Source organism: Ambystoma mexicanum, chromosome 6q (assembly GCF_040938575.1).
Source record: "Ambystoma mexicanum isolate Mex_15411 chromosome 6q, UKY_AmexF1_1, whole genome shotgun sequence".
In the NCBI taxonomy this organism is placed as follows: domain Eukaryota; kingdom Metazoa; phylum Chordata; class Amphibia; order Caudata; family Ambystomatidae; genus Ambystoma; species Ambystoma mexicanum.
Window position 1 is genome coordinate 992,666,767 of NC_090937.1, and position 16,535 is coordinate 992,683,301.

General features: G+C 45.8%; 1 protein-coding gene across 19 annotated transcripts in view; it reads right to left on the reverse strand.

Moving 5' to 3' along the window:
- Positions 1 to 16,535, reverse strand: part of SORBS2 (sorbin and SH3 domain containing 2) — a 923,152-nt gene that overhangs the window by 392,212 nt on the left and 514,405 nt on the right. For 12 of the 19 annotated variants that reach the window (XM_069631529.1, XM_069631528.1, XM_069631527.1 and 9 more), the window contains one exon: positions 14,190 to 14,225. The exons of the other annotated variants lie outside the window; for them this stretch is intronic. In XM_069631529.1, the coding sequence (XP_069487630.1) occupies positions 14,190 to 14,225 (36 nt within the window). The remainder of the gene's footprint in view (positions 1 to 14,189; positions 14,226 to 16,535) is intronic. 19 annotated transcript variants of the gene reach the window in all.

The following is a 16,535-nucleotide window of genomic DNA, read 5'->3' on the forward strand; positions in this document are numbered from 1 at the left end:
TATCACTCTGCAGTTTTAAATTGTGATGTGTGTGTGTGTTTGTGTTCATGTGTGGATGCACATAGAGTTGTGTTTGCATGCATAGAGTAGATGTTGAAAGCTATTGGTCGCTGGCTGATAAAGCCATGTACAAAACAGCAGTGCTCTATAAAACAAGGACACTCATTTCATAAGTAGCAACTATTCAAGCTTTCATTTAATGATGCCTACCCGAAGTGCACTGCCTTGTGGCTCAGAACTAGCATTGAACTTGCAGGGATGGCTACTAGGTGGCGCTGTGGCTTGTTCACTATTCAGTATTGGTCGCGGTTATGTGGTCTCTGTATAAATGCATCAGCCTTTCCGTACACAATAGAACATCCATTAACCCCAGTAATGCATGTGGTAGATAGAGTTGTGCAAGCGAATGACTTATACGTGATATGAGGATCACGCGGCTCAAGCCACTGCTTCCAATGCATGTGAACACTATTGACTTGGCACAGCAAGTAGTGTCCCATTTAGAAATACATTGGCACACATGTTTCGGTAACTTCATTTATTAAAAGGTGATCTCGTGGGTGGATACCTTTAATAAACCGACGGAGCAAACCCTTCATTAATTAAGTGGGAAAGACACGGTGTTTCCTTATCATTTACTGATTCCAGGGATCATCTCAGGGCACAGGAAGTGAGAAGAAGTACGGGAGCAAGGGCCTAGAAAGAGCCAGGAGGGACTATCTTGAACCAAACGCGGGCGGTCTACACAGCAGCCGAGTAAGGCAATTTAGATGTGATGAACTCTGTCCTTGAAACGCCTCCACTTCCAGTCCCCTCCTTTCTCAGTCTGCACTATGAGGTATCTTGCAAACATGTGGCACCTCACAAAACACCGAATAAAGAAACAAACCAGAGAATTCAGCACACGAGTGCTCTTCAGGCAGGGACCTGCTACTCAGGTATAATCATATTAAATTGTCTTGTTGAGATCTTCCATAGCCCCCCCCACACCCCAAACCCCCTCTCCGCCAAATGTATCCCCTCCACCCTACAGTAGCCAGGAGCAGGTGCCGTGCAACTGTCACCATCATGTCCCAGGCGGAATTCTCTTTTGGGGTGCCCTGAGAGTCAGGAGCAATGAAATGGACTTTGCTTCACGCCTCCGACATCCGGGCCTTCTAGCCCTCAGGTCATCGGGCACATGGCCTCGGTTGAGAACTGTCCCTGCAGCACCCCTGCCTGATGCCGAAGCCCGGGCCACCCGCGGCATATGCGGGCCAGGAGGGAATCTTACTTAGGGCGCCTCTTTAGTGCCTCACCAGCCAGGCGGCTCCTGTAACATGCAGCACGGTAATTGAGTCTCTCATGGGGGCCATCAGCATAATGACACAGCCCAGGCTGCACCTGATATACACAGCACTTGAGTGAGCCCTCTGCTGCTGCTACAGCTCCTGCACCACCCAGAACACATAGCCCGGGTCTACAGAGACTGCCCACCCCCAGCACACCATGGGGGCATATTCTACAAAAGATATACTCCAGGCAGCCCCGCCAAGCTACCTGCACCAAGTAAGGACCCTTTTTACTCTAAAAGAGACATATATATATATACATTATGATGCAGCTGCTCAGTAAGGGGTATGATTTTATAAGTAGAGATGTCTAGGATTTAAATATCCTTTTTTACAAGAACAAAGAAAACGCTAGTGTACTGTAGTGGCTTTGCCCCCCTTCCATGTAGGCCGGCCACCTTATAAGAAGCAAAATCAATACTAAAGTTACTCTTCTCCAGCATCCATTTAGTCTGTGAATTTGTGAGCCAGCTCTTGAGTTTTTTATAGCGTGAGCATTTAGTGTGTTACTTTGTTTAGGAGATTGGGATAATTTCCTTGATCTCTGCCTTTCCTCTACCTGACCTACATACTCCTATACTCCTTCCCATCGGAGCATGATCTGGGGCGTTCTCGAACTACAGGGAGAGCGGGGACAGTCACGACAGGTCAGAGGCGGGTCAAAGGAGTGTTGAGAAATATAAATACCCTGTCTGCCGCTTAGTGTCCCCACACACCTTCTCCCACTACATTTTTCGAGGTTCTGCTGAGGTTGCCCATTGGGGTTGTGCATATCCCTACCTACGTAACTGGCTTTTTCTCAACCCTATCTATCCATCAACCTTCCTGTCCTTGGGTGCATAGTATACATATTATTTAGTCAGAGTAAGTTTCATTTTTTTTTATTCTTCAAGTTAATTTGTGCAATGTTGTTAATAGAATTAGGATTGATTTGTATGTATAGTTTATCACTGTGCTTTATCGTTACGGATTTGCCACCCACCTAGATGGAAGAGATACCATCCTCATGGATCAGCTTCAGGTGACTAGCAGGGATGAAGTTGAGGGAGTTAAGCCAGAACATTGCTTACCCATACGTGATGGTTCATGGGCCACCACCATCCACCAAGTGCTCCATCTGACTGAGCTCCGTCTGACTGAGCTCCGTCTGACTGAGCTCCGAGAGTCCCTCACAGGCCAGATCTAGTGAGGGGTAAAGTGCCTGGCCTATGGGCCACCACCATCCACCAAGTGCTCCATTTGACTGAGCTCCGAGAGTCCCTGACAGGCCAGATCTAGTGATGGGTAAAGCGCCTGGCCTATGGGGCACCACCATCCACCAAGTGCTCCATCTGACTGAGCTCCGAGAGTCCCTCACAGGCCAGATCTAGTGAGGGGGTAAAGCGCCTGGCCTATGGGCCACCACCATCCACCAAGTGCTCCATCTGACTGAACTCCGAGAGTCCCTCACAGGCCAGATCTAGTGAGGGGTAAAGTGCCTGGCCTATGGGCCACCACCATCCACCAAGTGCTCCATCTGACTGAGCTCCGAGAGTCCCTCATAGGCTAGATGTAGTGAGGGGTAAAGCGCCTGGCCTATGGGCCACCACCATCCACCAAGTGTTCCATCTGACTGAGCTCCGAGAGTCCCTCACAGGCCAGATCAAGTGCCAGGGTAAAGCGTCTGGCCTATGGGCCACCACCATCCACCAAGTGCTCCATCTGATTGAGCTCCGAGAGTCCCTCACAGGCCAGATCTAGTGAGGGGGTAAAGCGCCTGGCCTATGGGCCACCACCGTCCACCAAGTGCTCTATCTGACTGAGCTCCGAGAGTCCCTCACAGGCCAAATCTAGTGAGAGGGTAAAGCACCTGGCGTATGGGCCACCACCATCCACCAAGTGCTCCATCTGACTGAGCTCCGAGAGTCCCTCACAGGCCATATCTAGTGCCGGGGTAAAGCGCCTGGCCTATGGGCGACCAGCATCCTGGTCTACTATGGGCCTCAGAGAAGTCAATCCCGAAACACTGCCCCTCACCCTTTCTGCAGCAGGCCCAATAGTGAGCTATTCTCTTTGGGCCTTAACCACCTGGACATGGTTGCAGTCTACCTCACCACCTCCTCCTTATCATTGCCTAGAACTGTGCACAGTCCTGCTGAAGCACCCCATGCATGTACCAGTAGTGCTGTGCCCACGAACACCACTTATTAAATCGTGCAGAACATGCAGACCAACTTTACACCTGAGGTAGGAGGCACCCTACTAATCGCTTCCTCCACGGCTGACGCTTTCAAAGTCATGCTTCAAGATACTGTCTCAGCACCATCGGTGCATGGGCACTATGTTTGCCTGAGACCCTTCTCAGGGGAGAAGCCTCCACCAAGGGGCAAAGATGATATTCAGATTTTGTTTGTTTGTTTGTTTGTTTGTTTATTTGTTGTGCGCGCCGGACCCTGAGGTAGCAGGGCGCATGTGACAAGAGGGCTTACAGCTTGGTTACAGAAGTTACAGGTTTACAGAAGTTACAAGTTTACAGAACATGGTAGAACAATAGAGTACAAGTACAAGCGGTATGCTGACAAGTCAGCAGGCTGACGTAACATAATCGCAAATCTATATCAGGTACAATCCGGTAGGTGCGTGGGGAAAATGAGGGTTGCATAGCATTCTCAGTGAGCCATTTTATTGTGTTCTTTCTGAATTTGTTGAACGTTAGGTCAGATCTAAGTGCGTGAGGTAGGGAGTTCCACAATTGAGCTGCCCTAACTGGGAAGCTGGACCCTCCAATGGTGGACAGTTTAAATCTGGGCACTAGAAGGCAGTTGGGGCTGGTTATTCTTGTTGGCCTAGTAGAATTTTTTCTAATAAATCGTTCTGTTAAGTAGCTAGGGTCTTTGTTGTTTAAGCATTTGTGGATGAGGGAGGCAGATTTGAGGTTGATTTTTTTTTGGGTAGAGAGCCATTTGTGTTTCCGTCTTATTTCAGAAATATGTGCTCTTCTGGGAATACTTAGGGCCGCTCTAAGTGCATTATTTTGGAGCACTTGTATTCTGTTGATGGTTTGTTTAGATGCCCCTATGTAGAGGGAATTACAATAATCTAATTTTGAAAGGATAAGGGCTCTGGATAAAATTAGGCAACTGTCATCTGATAGGAATTGTTTCCCGGCTCGAATTAATTTACATATATAGGCCGTGGATGAGGCCAATGAGTTTACTTGTTTGGTAAAGGATAAAGTCGAATCGAGATAGAAGCCTAGTGTTTTGACTTCTCTGGCGACCTTGATGGTGTTCCCATCGATGATGAATGCTGAATAATTAGGGTTGAGTTTAGAGATGCGAGCTGTGGTACCCAGGATGATGAGCTCTGTTTTGTCATCGTTCAGGCATAGGCCATGGTTGGCCATCCATGCCTGAACGATGCTATAGACTCTGTTCACCAAAGCCAGATCTTCCACATAATCCCCAGTAAGTGGTAGGAGAATCTGGGTATCGTCTGCGTAATTGGTATAGGTGATACCCAGATTGTCAAGATCATCAAAGAGTGGCTTGGTGAAGATATTGTAGAGTGTTGGCGAGACACAAGATCCCTGGGGCACTCCACAAGTGATAGGTATCGGGTCTGCTGGCGCTGAGGGGGAGAACGCCCTCATAGTCCTGTCACGAAGGAATGACTGTATCCACTGAAAAGTGGGCCGCAGAGTTCAAGTGATTACACAGGACACTGTGGTCCACCAGGACAAAGGCAGCAGAGAGGTCTAGTAGGAGGAGGAGTGCTAATTTACCCTCGTCTCTGAGTGAATCTATTTGGGCCTGTAAGTCGGTAAGGTCAGACTCTGTGCCATGTTGAGGTCGGAAACCGGATTGGCGGGCGCCAAGGAGACCAGACCAAGAAGATGGTGCAGAACCGTGGAGCTACTGATTGGGAGACGCATTTGCAAATGATCGAGAGTCTGCGCGGTCCATGCCACGCATCCTGAGCCCCTCACAGATGATGTCCTGCATATGGTAGATGAAGTATTTGGATCAACCAAATCTGGCGGCGAACCGATTATATTATATGATGCAAAATACTATTCCACCTGCCTCCCACAGGGTGAGATGTTATCAGGATATGTAGTCATTCTTGAACTGATTCTTCAGCTGGCCTTCCTGCAAAGCATAACAGAGGGTGTGGCTTTCACATGAATGGAAAATTGAGCTTGCATAGCACGACTCTGCAAACTGCATAGCCACAAGGCTGATCATGGTCAAGCATCAAATCACTTCTCAGGGCTTCTGAGTGTGAGAGTTCATGATTTCCTTTGACATCAAAGATGTCTGGTAGCGGGGGAGGGGACGGAGCGACCCCTCCCGAACCTGGGCTGGTGGATTCCCTCAGGAATACTGGCAGAGGGTCCACCTGGTGGTGCAGGGATTCTGTTTAGTGGAATCGCTTCTGCCAGGCTGTTCACTGCCTCTGGATAGAGGGAGGGACACAAGGAAAATGTTAATATTCCACGCAGGGGGCTCACTGGCAATAGGCAAAATGGAGTTCCCACTTAATTTTACCGAGGGTGCAACGTGGTAAAACAGGCGCTGTTGAAGAGAAGCCGCACGTGCAGTAGCTCAGCTCTAGGACCTGAAGCATAGTTATAAAAATACATGGCGAAGGACTAGGATGGCAACAGGACTGGTTACATCAGTCAACAGATTCTTACAATGTAAGAGTGTCTTTAATCTTATTGTAAACACCTGTGGGCTTATTGTTTTATGATATATGATAATCTGTGATCTACCTATAAAAGCCTGGAGTTATTTTTTTATTGAAAATGATTTGTGACTTCAAACTCACTTGCAGTAAGGAAACCACTGACTAATTGGCTGTAATCAGTTTTACAGCTGTCCACTGATGTCAAGATGCTCCCAGGCAGCTCCAGCAGTCAGCACCTCCCAGCACTCATTGTCCAATTAGTCTAGCTCCCAGAATTGCTAATTTTCTAGTGTCTTTATAGGAGGTGTAAAGGAACAGGAAGACAGAGAACATAAGAAAAACCAATACATGAAAAAGCTAAAGAAAGAAAGCTATGAAAAACAAAAAGGTGAGGAAAGTAAAACAAAATAGGATGGTGAAGTTGAAACTCAAATAGTATAAGCAATTACATACCATAACTAAAAGGCTAGAGAGGGTGAAACCCACATAGTATAATTCATTAAATACTGTAACGGTATGTGTTAGGGAGAATTCTCTTATAAGGCTAATTTCCCAAACCTAGTGAGTCCCTCAGCAGCTTTGCTGGATTTTTGGGGTTTGTTTTTTTCTCCTGCTAAAGGTGAGACTCTTTTCCTCCCCCTCTTAGGCATGATTTGAGGTATGTATTTGACTTTTTGTGTGCTTATGGGCTATGGGTTCTTTTTACTCTATAGGGTATCATCTGTTTTAGTGTATGTGTTACACAGCACCCTCAGTGCAGTAACACAGGGGTGTCATAGTGACCCCCAAACATAGACTCCATACCCTGGGACTGACTACTGTCTCCCAGGGCATGTAAAGTCACCATTGAGTTTACTAGTCCAAAATTGCGAACAGAACCAGTACAAACCTTCATATTGTGGAACCACTGGAAGGGGTTAATTCGTTTGCCCCAGGGTCTGTTTCCAAGGGGGCACTGTCCAGTCCCCCTTTGTCGAGTATCTGGCTGGTGGCAGTGGTTACCACGCAAAATATTCCACCGGAATATTTCCTATGGGATTTTCCCATTGATTTTAAATGCACCACTTTTTGGTGCAATGTTAAAGATACCGCCAGTTTATTTATTTAATATAAAATCACCGGTTGGGTCTTTTTGCCAGAACTCTTTTCTAAAATGGCGTTTGTGTCCGTCTCTGTAACTCCAACCAAGGTCGGGCCCTTTGTTGCACTTTTTGGCGGGCTTCTCCACAGAAGCCCTCCAACTGGTGCCACCCTATCTGGGTTCCACAGGATGTGTGGGTGGGGGAATTGGCACCCTGGACTCCGTTGCCTTAGTGCTCAAGTCGCACTCTGTTCTGATTGGCCCAGTGGTGAGCCGCCCGGCTCACCACTTAGCATGTATGAGTGACAGCTAGGCTGTTGAATGGGGGTTTTTCTGCATAAAAGCAGGGCTTTTGGGACTGGAACTTCAGAAGTCACCACAGGACCTAAGAAATCCGAAGAGGGGAGAAGCTGAGCCATCAGCAACGACGACACCACCAGTGGAGCCCTGCTGCAACAACCTAACCACTTTCCCGACGACAAGAGAAGATCTTCTGCTGAAAGAGTCTTCTTCCTCTGAGCTGGTGGGATCAAAGAGTTGACATTCCGCCTTCCGGGACGTCTCTTGGTCGAATTGCCCGTGCCAAGCACCCCGGCGGCCGGATAGCCAAGCTTCACCACTGTGACCGCGAATAACAGGAACGCACCTTTTAACCGACAAACTCCTGTGGCTGGTCTCTTCCCTGGGCAGTGCAACGACTCCACATTTCCTCCTCAATGAGATCTTCTCTTCCCCTGGTCGAAACCACGAACTGCACCCGCTGCCAGGAACAACTGCCACCGCTGGAGCTTCCTCAACTTTAAAGGTACTGTGTTCCACCTGGCCTCCCTTTCTACGGTTTGCTTAAGGTGACCCTTAAATCCTTGGCTTTCCAACTGGGTTGGCCCCCAGACCTTCTAACTTTACCTTCTGAATCAACCCAATCTCTTTTGAACATTTTTACAAAGACTTAAATGCATTTCTAAACTGTGGGATCTTGGGCACATTTCACCTTGCTCCATTTAAAGTGGGCCTGGCCTATGAACTTTGGCTCTAAAGTAGACTCTGCCTTCACTAACTTGTTTTGGTATCAGAAAAGTGTTGGGAACTGTTTTATTTTTATGACCTGCCTTTTTCTCTCCCTTTAACCGAATTATTGGAGTGACATCTAAGTTACGCGCTCGCATCTGTTTTTACAAATAGTGGTGTTTTGACTTAGACTTGTCTAATCATTCTTAAGAGAGGTATGTATACTTTTCTGATTGTGTTTGAACTTGCTTTGATTTATAGTGCTAGTGTATTGCCTTAAGTGTGTGTTACAATAAGGCAACTCCACGCAGAGGGCACAATATTGGTCCTAAAATAAAAACATTCAAACTGCCCTCATTGTAAGGGAGTGAGGGTGCCAAAATGACACTGCACGTGGATACCATTACTCCTAACTCATGAAATGTGTGCTGCTGAGGGTTTATACTTGGGAAGATTTTCTTTGAAGCATAGGAAGGCCTAATGATCTCGAAGGCACAGCATAATGGAGAGAAAAAACAGGGAAAGGTACAAGAAAAAATAAGTAAACAAGAGGAGCGCTAGAAATAGGGAGAGAAAAGGGGTCAGATGTAGGAATGAAAACAGAACGGAAACTGGTTAGAATCTGCATGGGTGGGAAAGGAATCGAAAGATCCCAGATAGAAAAAACAGACTCTTCAGTAAAAGAGGGACACGAAGGATGGCGCCCATATTTTATGCAGAATACATTTCTCCGAACAGTGCGCAAAAAGGATATTGCAAGGCATCTGGGAGTTTTGATGGGACTCATCCTGCTCACTTGTGTATCTATATGGTCACGGAATTACTCCGCAACTGGAGATGGTGACATGTGATTTTAACAAACAGAGTAACACTTTTTTCATCTAAAATTTATCAACAAATAAAAGTGTTTTTAATTTTTTTATTTAGGGCGTCCCCCACTCAAAACCCTGTTTCCCTTCATTTATAATCCCACCCCTACCCTCTCCCCCACCCGTTTTAATCCCTTACCCCACCCGCCATATATATATATTTTACAAAATTCTCTATTTTTTACGTTATAAATGTTTAGATATAAATGTTGTTTGTTATTTCCTATTCGTTTAAATCACTGCATACCACTTGAGATAGTCTAACAATGTCAAGTTATGGATACCATGGGCCTCATTACAAGTTGTGCGGAATGCATTTAACAGCGCCGGTAATGGTGCCGGTGCCGTTAAACGCATTCCGCACTATAACGAGGTTCCCTCGCGGGACCCGATGTGGACGTCTGGTTTATCCAGACGTCCATAGCGGGTCCCGCGAGGGAACCAGGGAGCTAACAACGGGCCCTCTTGTAATGGGTCCGTTGTTAGTTCCCTCCCCATTCCCATTGAGCCCTGTGGGGGCTCGAATGGGAATGGGGAAGGACTGGGTCCGGGTTCCCTGAATGCGGAAATACCGGGCCCTCCATACCCGGAATGGCCCGGTATCTCCCCATTCAGGGAACCCAGACGCGGACACGGTTTAGGAGGCAGTCATGGCACCAATAGCACCATGGCTACCTCCAAAGTCGTAATGAAGCCCCATATCTCATACCCTGTTATTAGAAAATGATATCAGCAAAGAGGTGTAATAACCAATTGCAGTTGAATTGTGAATGCCAGAGCCAGCAGATAGCAAGAAAAGCAACTTCCTGCACAGAATATCAGCTGCCACTTAGGCACTTCATTTCGATTACTAGCTTTTCAGATCCCTTCATCCTGAATTAACTTTCCCTGGAAAGTCATGGTCATTAGCTGGTGAGATCACACTCATAGTAGTATGCGTATTTAGTGGACTGCTGAAGTTTAGTACTGGACAGTTGAATTCTATCTGCTTTTTACCACTTATTTTAAATGACAGCAGCAACATTTAAAGTGATTTTTATTCAAATGCAAAAATAATTGTTTGCAACACATTATTCTACAGGATAGATTCTATTTGTACTCTGCACACTTTGAACTGTAAGATGCCTTGCATTAAAGGAAGCAGAACAGCAAGTACTAAGGAGGTGATAATGTGGCCAGTTGCATGTAAAAGGATACTGCAAGTAGTTCCAGAGGTCCGTGACCTTAAAAGGCCCTATGAGATCCCCCAGAGATCTGCTCTGTCCTCGTCGAGGTCCGTTAAGGTGGTGTTGCTCTATTGTGTATTTTATTTGATTGTCAGGGTGTATAACCAGCCTCGAACTGGCCTATAGGGCAACAGGACAATGCCTGAACCAAAAACACAAAATGCTAGTGTGGGCCAGTTTTTTTGGTCAAAGAAGGACCCTTTTTTGGCCCATGTGGGCAAGTTTGATAAGTTACTTTATCATGCGGCTAGTAGTTTTGACCAGTGTTACTGAAAAATATTTTTTTAAATGCACAATTTGCATCACATTTTATGAAAAACCTACACCTTCAGTACTACTCAGTGTATAACCTGGAAACGAAGCGAGTATTCGTCTGCTACACCTGCGTTCGATGCTTGGAAAGCAATGCACCACACCCCTCTGCACAGCAGTGGCCCCAATAGGCTAGACTAGAAACTACTGCTACACAGGTTCATATTTTAAGGCCCTTACATTGTGCATCTCTGATCTTTCTCTCATTTTAATAGCAAGTACACTTAAAGCTGCCCAGGCTTTTAAAGCTGACAAGATTTTGACAAGTCTTCCGAGCCAGGTATTTTGAAGGTGAAACTAAATGCGTTTTAGTGCGTATTCGGGGATGGAAATGTCAGTGTAGTGGGTGATTTAGCTGTCAGGGGCAGTGATGGGACACAGAAAAAAAGAAAAGTAGAAAAATGACCTGTACGTGCTACTGCTTTGAATACCATGTTGAACGTTGTTTTATTGTAATACACATTTATTCCTTCTCCTCAAAATGGTTAATCACTGTTCATAAAAAACGACTGCATTTATCATATATGTTGCAGGTGTGTACGAATAACATTACATCCAATCTACTTTTTCAAGCATGTGTCATGTTTAATATGGCCTGCATCACCCCCAAAGCCGTCACAACCAAAACACCACTCTACCTGGCCGAGAAACTCACCATCTTCAAATGCCAGCAGAAGGCACAACACAGCTTGGGAACAAAGAATTGCACTCGGGGAAAAAAGACAGGAAACATGTTTGTTCCTGCTTTGCATCCTGTCTCTGCAGCAAGTTATGAGCTCAGGTAGAGGTTGCCCACTCCATCGCATACTTCACGAAGGACCTGAGCACCCTACCTATCAAAAAACATCTCGCCAATCACTGATCGCTCCACTCACCCTTGTTCCCTCTCTCCTTCCAAGCACGCGGCCTACCCCTGCACCCAGGCTTGTAATGTCCTGGGTGCTTCCCCAATGTGCAGCGCTACGCTGCTTCCCAGGTAGGATTCCATTTTATAGACCACATGCATCCAAAGCATAGTATACACCTTCTGTGTTTGTTTTGTGCACACACACAAACGGCACACTTCTTAACTACAGGACAACATGTATCCTTCTTGGATAAGTGTGAAACATAATATACTACCCAAAGCCAAGTGTAGGTATGCAACAGGTGGTAGGCATATAAAACACGTATGTGCTTCCTCACATGGGCAGGGTACACAATCCCAGAAATACAGGCACAGGCGGCATTCTGGAACAGGAAATATCATGAATGGCACTCAAGCGCGTTCCAAGGTGCTTCATGTGAAGGAAGAAGGGAATTGTTAATGGAAAGATAAAGAATTAATGGAACCTGGCTATGTTGGAAGAAGTCTTGGTTAGCCCCAATGAACAGACACACTCCTTTGATGTTGTAATGCACCAAGAAAGCTGGCATGGGCTCCTCAAAACACAGCCTTCCACATGGCCTTTCTCGCATGTGTTCAACATGCATAGTTGAGTGCAGTCTGGTTCCTTAGTAATGTTGCTCTCCAGGATAGTTGGGCGAAATCAAAACGGCCAGCAAACCTTTAAAAGGATTACTACCAGACATTTCAATGCATCCTGGCGCAGGTCTGCATTTGCACAAAATCACCTTGTGAATGGGGACGGTACGACGTACATTTTCCGTTTTCCTACGCTTCCGGTCTGACGTGTTTCGGGTCTGGTTGATGCTGCTGCCCTGTGCAGGTGGCAGTGAAGGGAGTGTGTCACGGGGCCTATGCTATTAAATGCAACAACTACTTAAGAGGCCAGAGATGCTACCTGCGCATATTTTGGGACTTGCACAGAATCTTGTGAGGATCCATTATTCTTCAGGACATTTCAAACCATCACGTGAGCATGCGTGAGATAAATAAATTGACTGGCTGATAAAAGCAATACTCTTGCTCTCTTTCTTTTAATAGGTTTTTCAAATCGTTGCTGTAAGTTTAAAACATGCAATAATCATCTCTTCAGACTGGGAAAGAACCGTACTGTCGCCCAGTAATGACATCATCGTCTGTGCTCTTGAATGGGGTCTGACAGGAACTCAACACGAAAACGAATGTCACCAACTTGTGAGATGATGTTTTGATTTGCGTGACATGGCTTTTGCGTGACTATTTCCAAAGTAGTATAACAGTGATTGATGTAGCAGTCACGTGTTGGATTTCGGCCAATTGACACAGGACAGTCACTAACATCGATTCTGAAATAGAGGGTGCTTTGCTACCTACTGACAGGGACTTCACCTGAGCAGGGTGTGAAACATTCAGCAGTGGGAAGCTGACATCTAGAAGATGGAAGTGTAGTTAACAGAGAGGGGGTGTCGGTTTGGCATCGGTATTGTGGACGCACAGGCTTAGGAATAGAGGTCCGCCTGTCAAATGCAGAAAAGAAGGCTAGTGGGAGACAAGTGCCTCCTACAGGAGAAAGAGACAGGTGTGCGTGCCCACTGACGCCTCCCCCAATAGAGAGGGTGAGGTGCAGAAGGGCAATTCCTAGAGTCCAATCTGCACCTGGTCCGGGAGCACATGACAAACATTGTGGACACTTCTCCCAGCCAATGAGCGTAGTGTGCAGCCACATTAAGCAGGCAAGGCTGTAGAATGATTGCTCCGAGCACCACACGAAAATACATAGAACTGTACAGAGATTTTCTTCCTTTAACGCACCCGTTCTTTAAAGCTCTGCTAAGATCTACGGTTTGCAATGACCCGATGTTTTGGCTGTCATGAGACGTATTTTAATTTGTAAGCTTCTCATCATGGAGTTTGGCCACTGAAGATGAAAGCACACACTCTCTGGATGAATACCCAATGGGACATTTCTGCATTACCTTCTTATGTGCACTTAAAGGACTCACACTGTAGGTTAGACAATGAAAATACATTACACTTCAGTCACATAAACGGGACAGTATTAACCAAAGCAAAACCATGTCATCTAGTTGTGCAAAATGTATTTCAATCTACTGGAAGGAATTTGATGTTGCCTACTTAGGAGAGGCCACTGTACCCAGCGACTTCTGCGCCCAGTGGTGGAAAGGTGAAAAAATTAAGGTTCATGAACCCCAGGGTGCATTTTTAAGGTTCTGTACTAGAACCAATTAACTGCAAATTACAAAAGCAGGCATAGAAAACCATGCAAGTGTGAGTACCAACAAGGTGACGGAAAAGTATTAGTTTTCTCAAGAGGAGAATGTCGTAGTCTGAGAGTTAACGAGTCAATAAACAAAGGATAATTACATGTGAGATAGTAGAGGTTGAGGTTACCGTAGTGCTGTCTGTCACCGCAGACGTCTGACTCAAGGTGGGGGAAGGTGTTCCGGAACGGTCAGTGGTGTCATAGTCACAAGTCTGCAGCTCATCTAGGATGGCTGTGGAGGACTCGCTGACCGAGCGAGAGGAGCACTCACTCATACTAGAGTCTGTGACAGCAGAGGCAGCTTCGTTCTGGTGCGCCGTGTCTCCAGGAGCCGAGAAGCGATATTTGTACGCGGAATGTGCAAGGGACCTAAGGAGGCGTGAAGGCACAAAATCATCAAGCGTTGGGAAAGTGAGACATTCGGGGTAGGTGCCTCCGTCTGGTGATAAGGAGGCTCTGTTAGCAGGTAGCGCGGGAGGGATATTAGGAGGTAGTGTAGAAGCTTCCGCCGACGTCTGCCTGAGTGACTGTGATGCAATTACCTCCATCACCTTGGCAGTTATTCTCTGGTTTCCAAGCTGAGTTTTGAAGAAAAAAAATGGAGAAAACGCATTACCAAATGAACACTCAAAACACTCCTCCCCACCTCCCGTCAATGCTTTTGGAGACTTAGAAAGAAATTAGTTCAGCCATCCTTCAGAGCACAAGTTGTAATCAATTAGGACATAAGGACATCATAATCCATCCCCATGAAGGGTTAACCCAAAGGAAGAAGACTAAAGAACATGACTGCACTTTCCAATGTGACCCCATCGATGAGCAGTAGACAACCTAAAGAATGCCAGTAAGACTTGTTGCTGAATTCTGCAGCAGTTTTGATTTTTCTTTGGATTGTTGCATTGTGCATGGGCGTTTTGTAGATGGCTGCCTTGTAGGCAAGGTTTACCATCGTTGCATCATGCATACATGCATGCTAAAAATAATAAAGCTATTTAGAGAAGATGGTCTAATGGTTGCAACATATATGTCATTTCAGAAACAACGAATGTGGCAAATCGGGCCAACATGTTTGATCTGTAAAACACAGCTTTGAACATCTATCGCCTTTTAATGCAGCCATGTAATACATGTGGCAGTAATGTCATACGCCTCTGTGTCTAGCAGAGGCACAACAAGCCAGAGGGGTCCTGTGCACCATGTCCAGAGACAGCACCAGCCCTGCAGGTGCTTTCACATCAGGCAAAATACAAAGATTCTTTTTTTTAAAACACTGCTGATCATGCTGACAGCGGAGCAATTATTCAGAGTTTAGGGGTAGGAGGACATTTAAAAGACATGTGTCATCATTCGGGGCTTCTATCTAACTAGTTGGGACAAAAGAACGACTAGTACGAGTCAGACCCCCGTTATAGGGCAATGCAATGTGTAAAGAAGAAGGAGGGCAGGTGCTAAAGGACACAATAATGAGGGAGCCAGGTGCTCTTGAGGATGGTGGCAACACCTCATTGAAGTAAGCACTCTGACAATGGCGAATGATGTGTACATTATAAGCACTTGCTCATTAACCATGTTTGTGTGACATTTCATAAACGTCAAGGAGAAAATACTTTCCCAAGGCCTATCTTGGGTTTCAGTATTACTCTAATTTGCTCATGTCAACAGCTATCGGTGTGTTTTGATTGGAATTCCTGTCACGGAGCAAGAAACGTGCTCTGTGCTTTTCCTTACTCTGTGCGTACACGACGGGGAGCAGTAATGGAGGCCACCATCCTTACAGACTCCTCCTGATCTTTTGTAATGCAAAACAGATGGACTTATGCGCATGGATCCCAGAAACGCTCCACCTGGCATCAAAATCTGGTGAACGCAGACTCGCTTGCAGAATCTCTGCATACTTTCATGTATGCATACTTGCACAGCTGTGATCGTTGCGCATTTTGATGCCAGGTGGAGTGTTCCTGGGATCCTTGTAGATAATCCATCTGTTTTGCATTACCAAAGAGCAGGAGGAGTCTTTAAGGATGGTGGCCACCATTACTGATCACCATCGTGTACGCATAGTTGCAGAGCTGTGATCACTGCGTATTCCCCGTATGATGGTGTGTCAGGTGTGGGAAACTGAGGAACGCCCGGGTTTCCATGCCTTGCACTGGATCATGTGATCAATGATGAAACTCCCTCATCTTGAAAGGTCATCCTTCCCCCTGTGAAAGAGACATGCCATCTTAGTTTCCAAAGCAATATTGGTCTGACACTATGGGGACCCTTCACAGGTTGTAGACAATTGTAATAGGTGCATTGATTTGTTTTATCACTGATATGATGTCACATTTTGTTAATGGAACAACATAACATTTGCATGTCATAGAGATATCCTACAGCGATTGTATATCACACAAGCGGTCTGAATACCCATCAACAATTAACAAGATTTACACCACAAACACTAATGTCACACATTTGAATGGGCTCCTGTTGTTTGCTGTAGGTGGTACATTCAAGGAACAATTTGACTTTCTTACCAGATTTCAATGCAGTTGATTAGTTTTCCAATTAATATGAAATATAACCTTTGAATTTCAAAGCATATCATGATACTGAGGAACCATATGTACCTAATCAATTACAACAGGCTCAAGAAGGAATGACATGTTGTGTTAGAAAATTATCCAATAATAACATGAATAGTTTGTAAAGTCAGAATAATGGTAAAACGGTGGGTGCATGTGTCCATTAAGAGCCTTGGTGGAGCTCATAAAATGCCAATTGTAGTTGTGTGCATTAGCTGAGGAGCTATCTGTCTCTGGTGCTTATAGCCTGCACGCATACACTGTTGAACATTTCATTGATGGACTCCAGCCTATACTGTGACGTGACTGCCATATGTG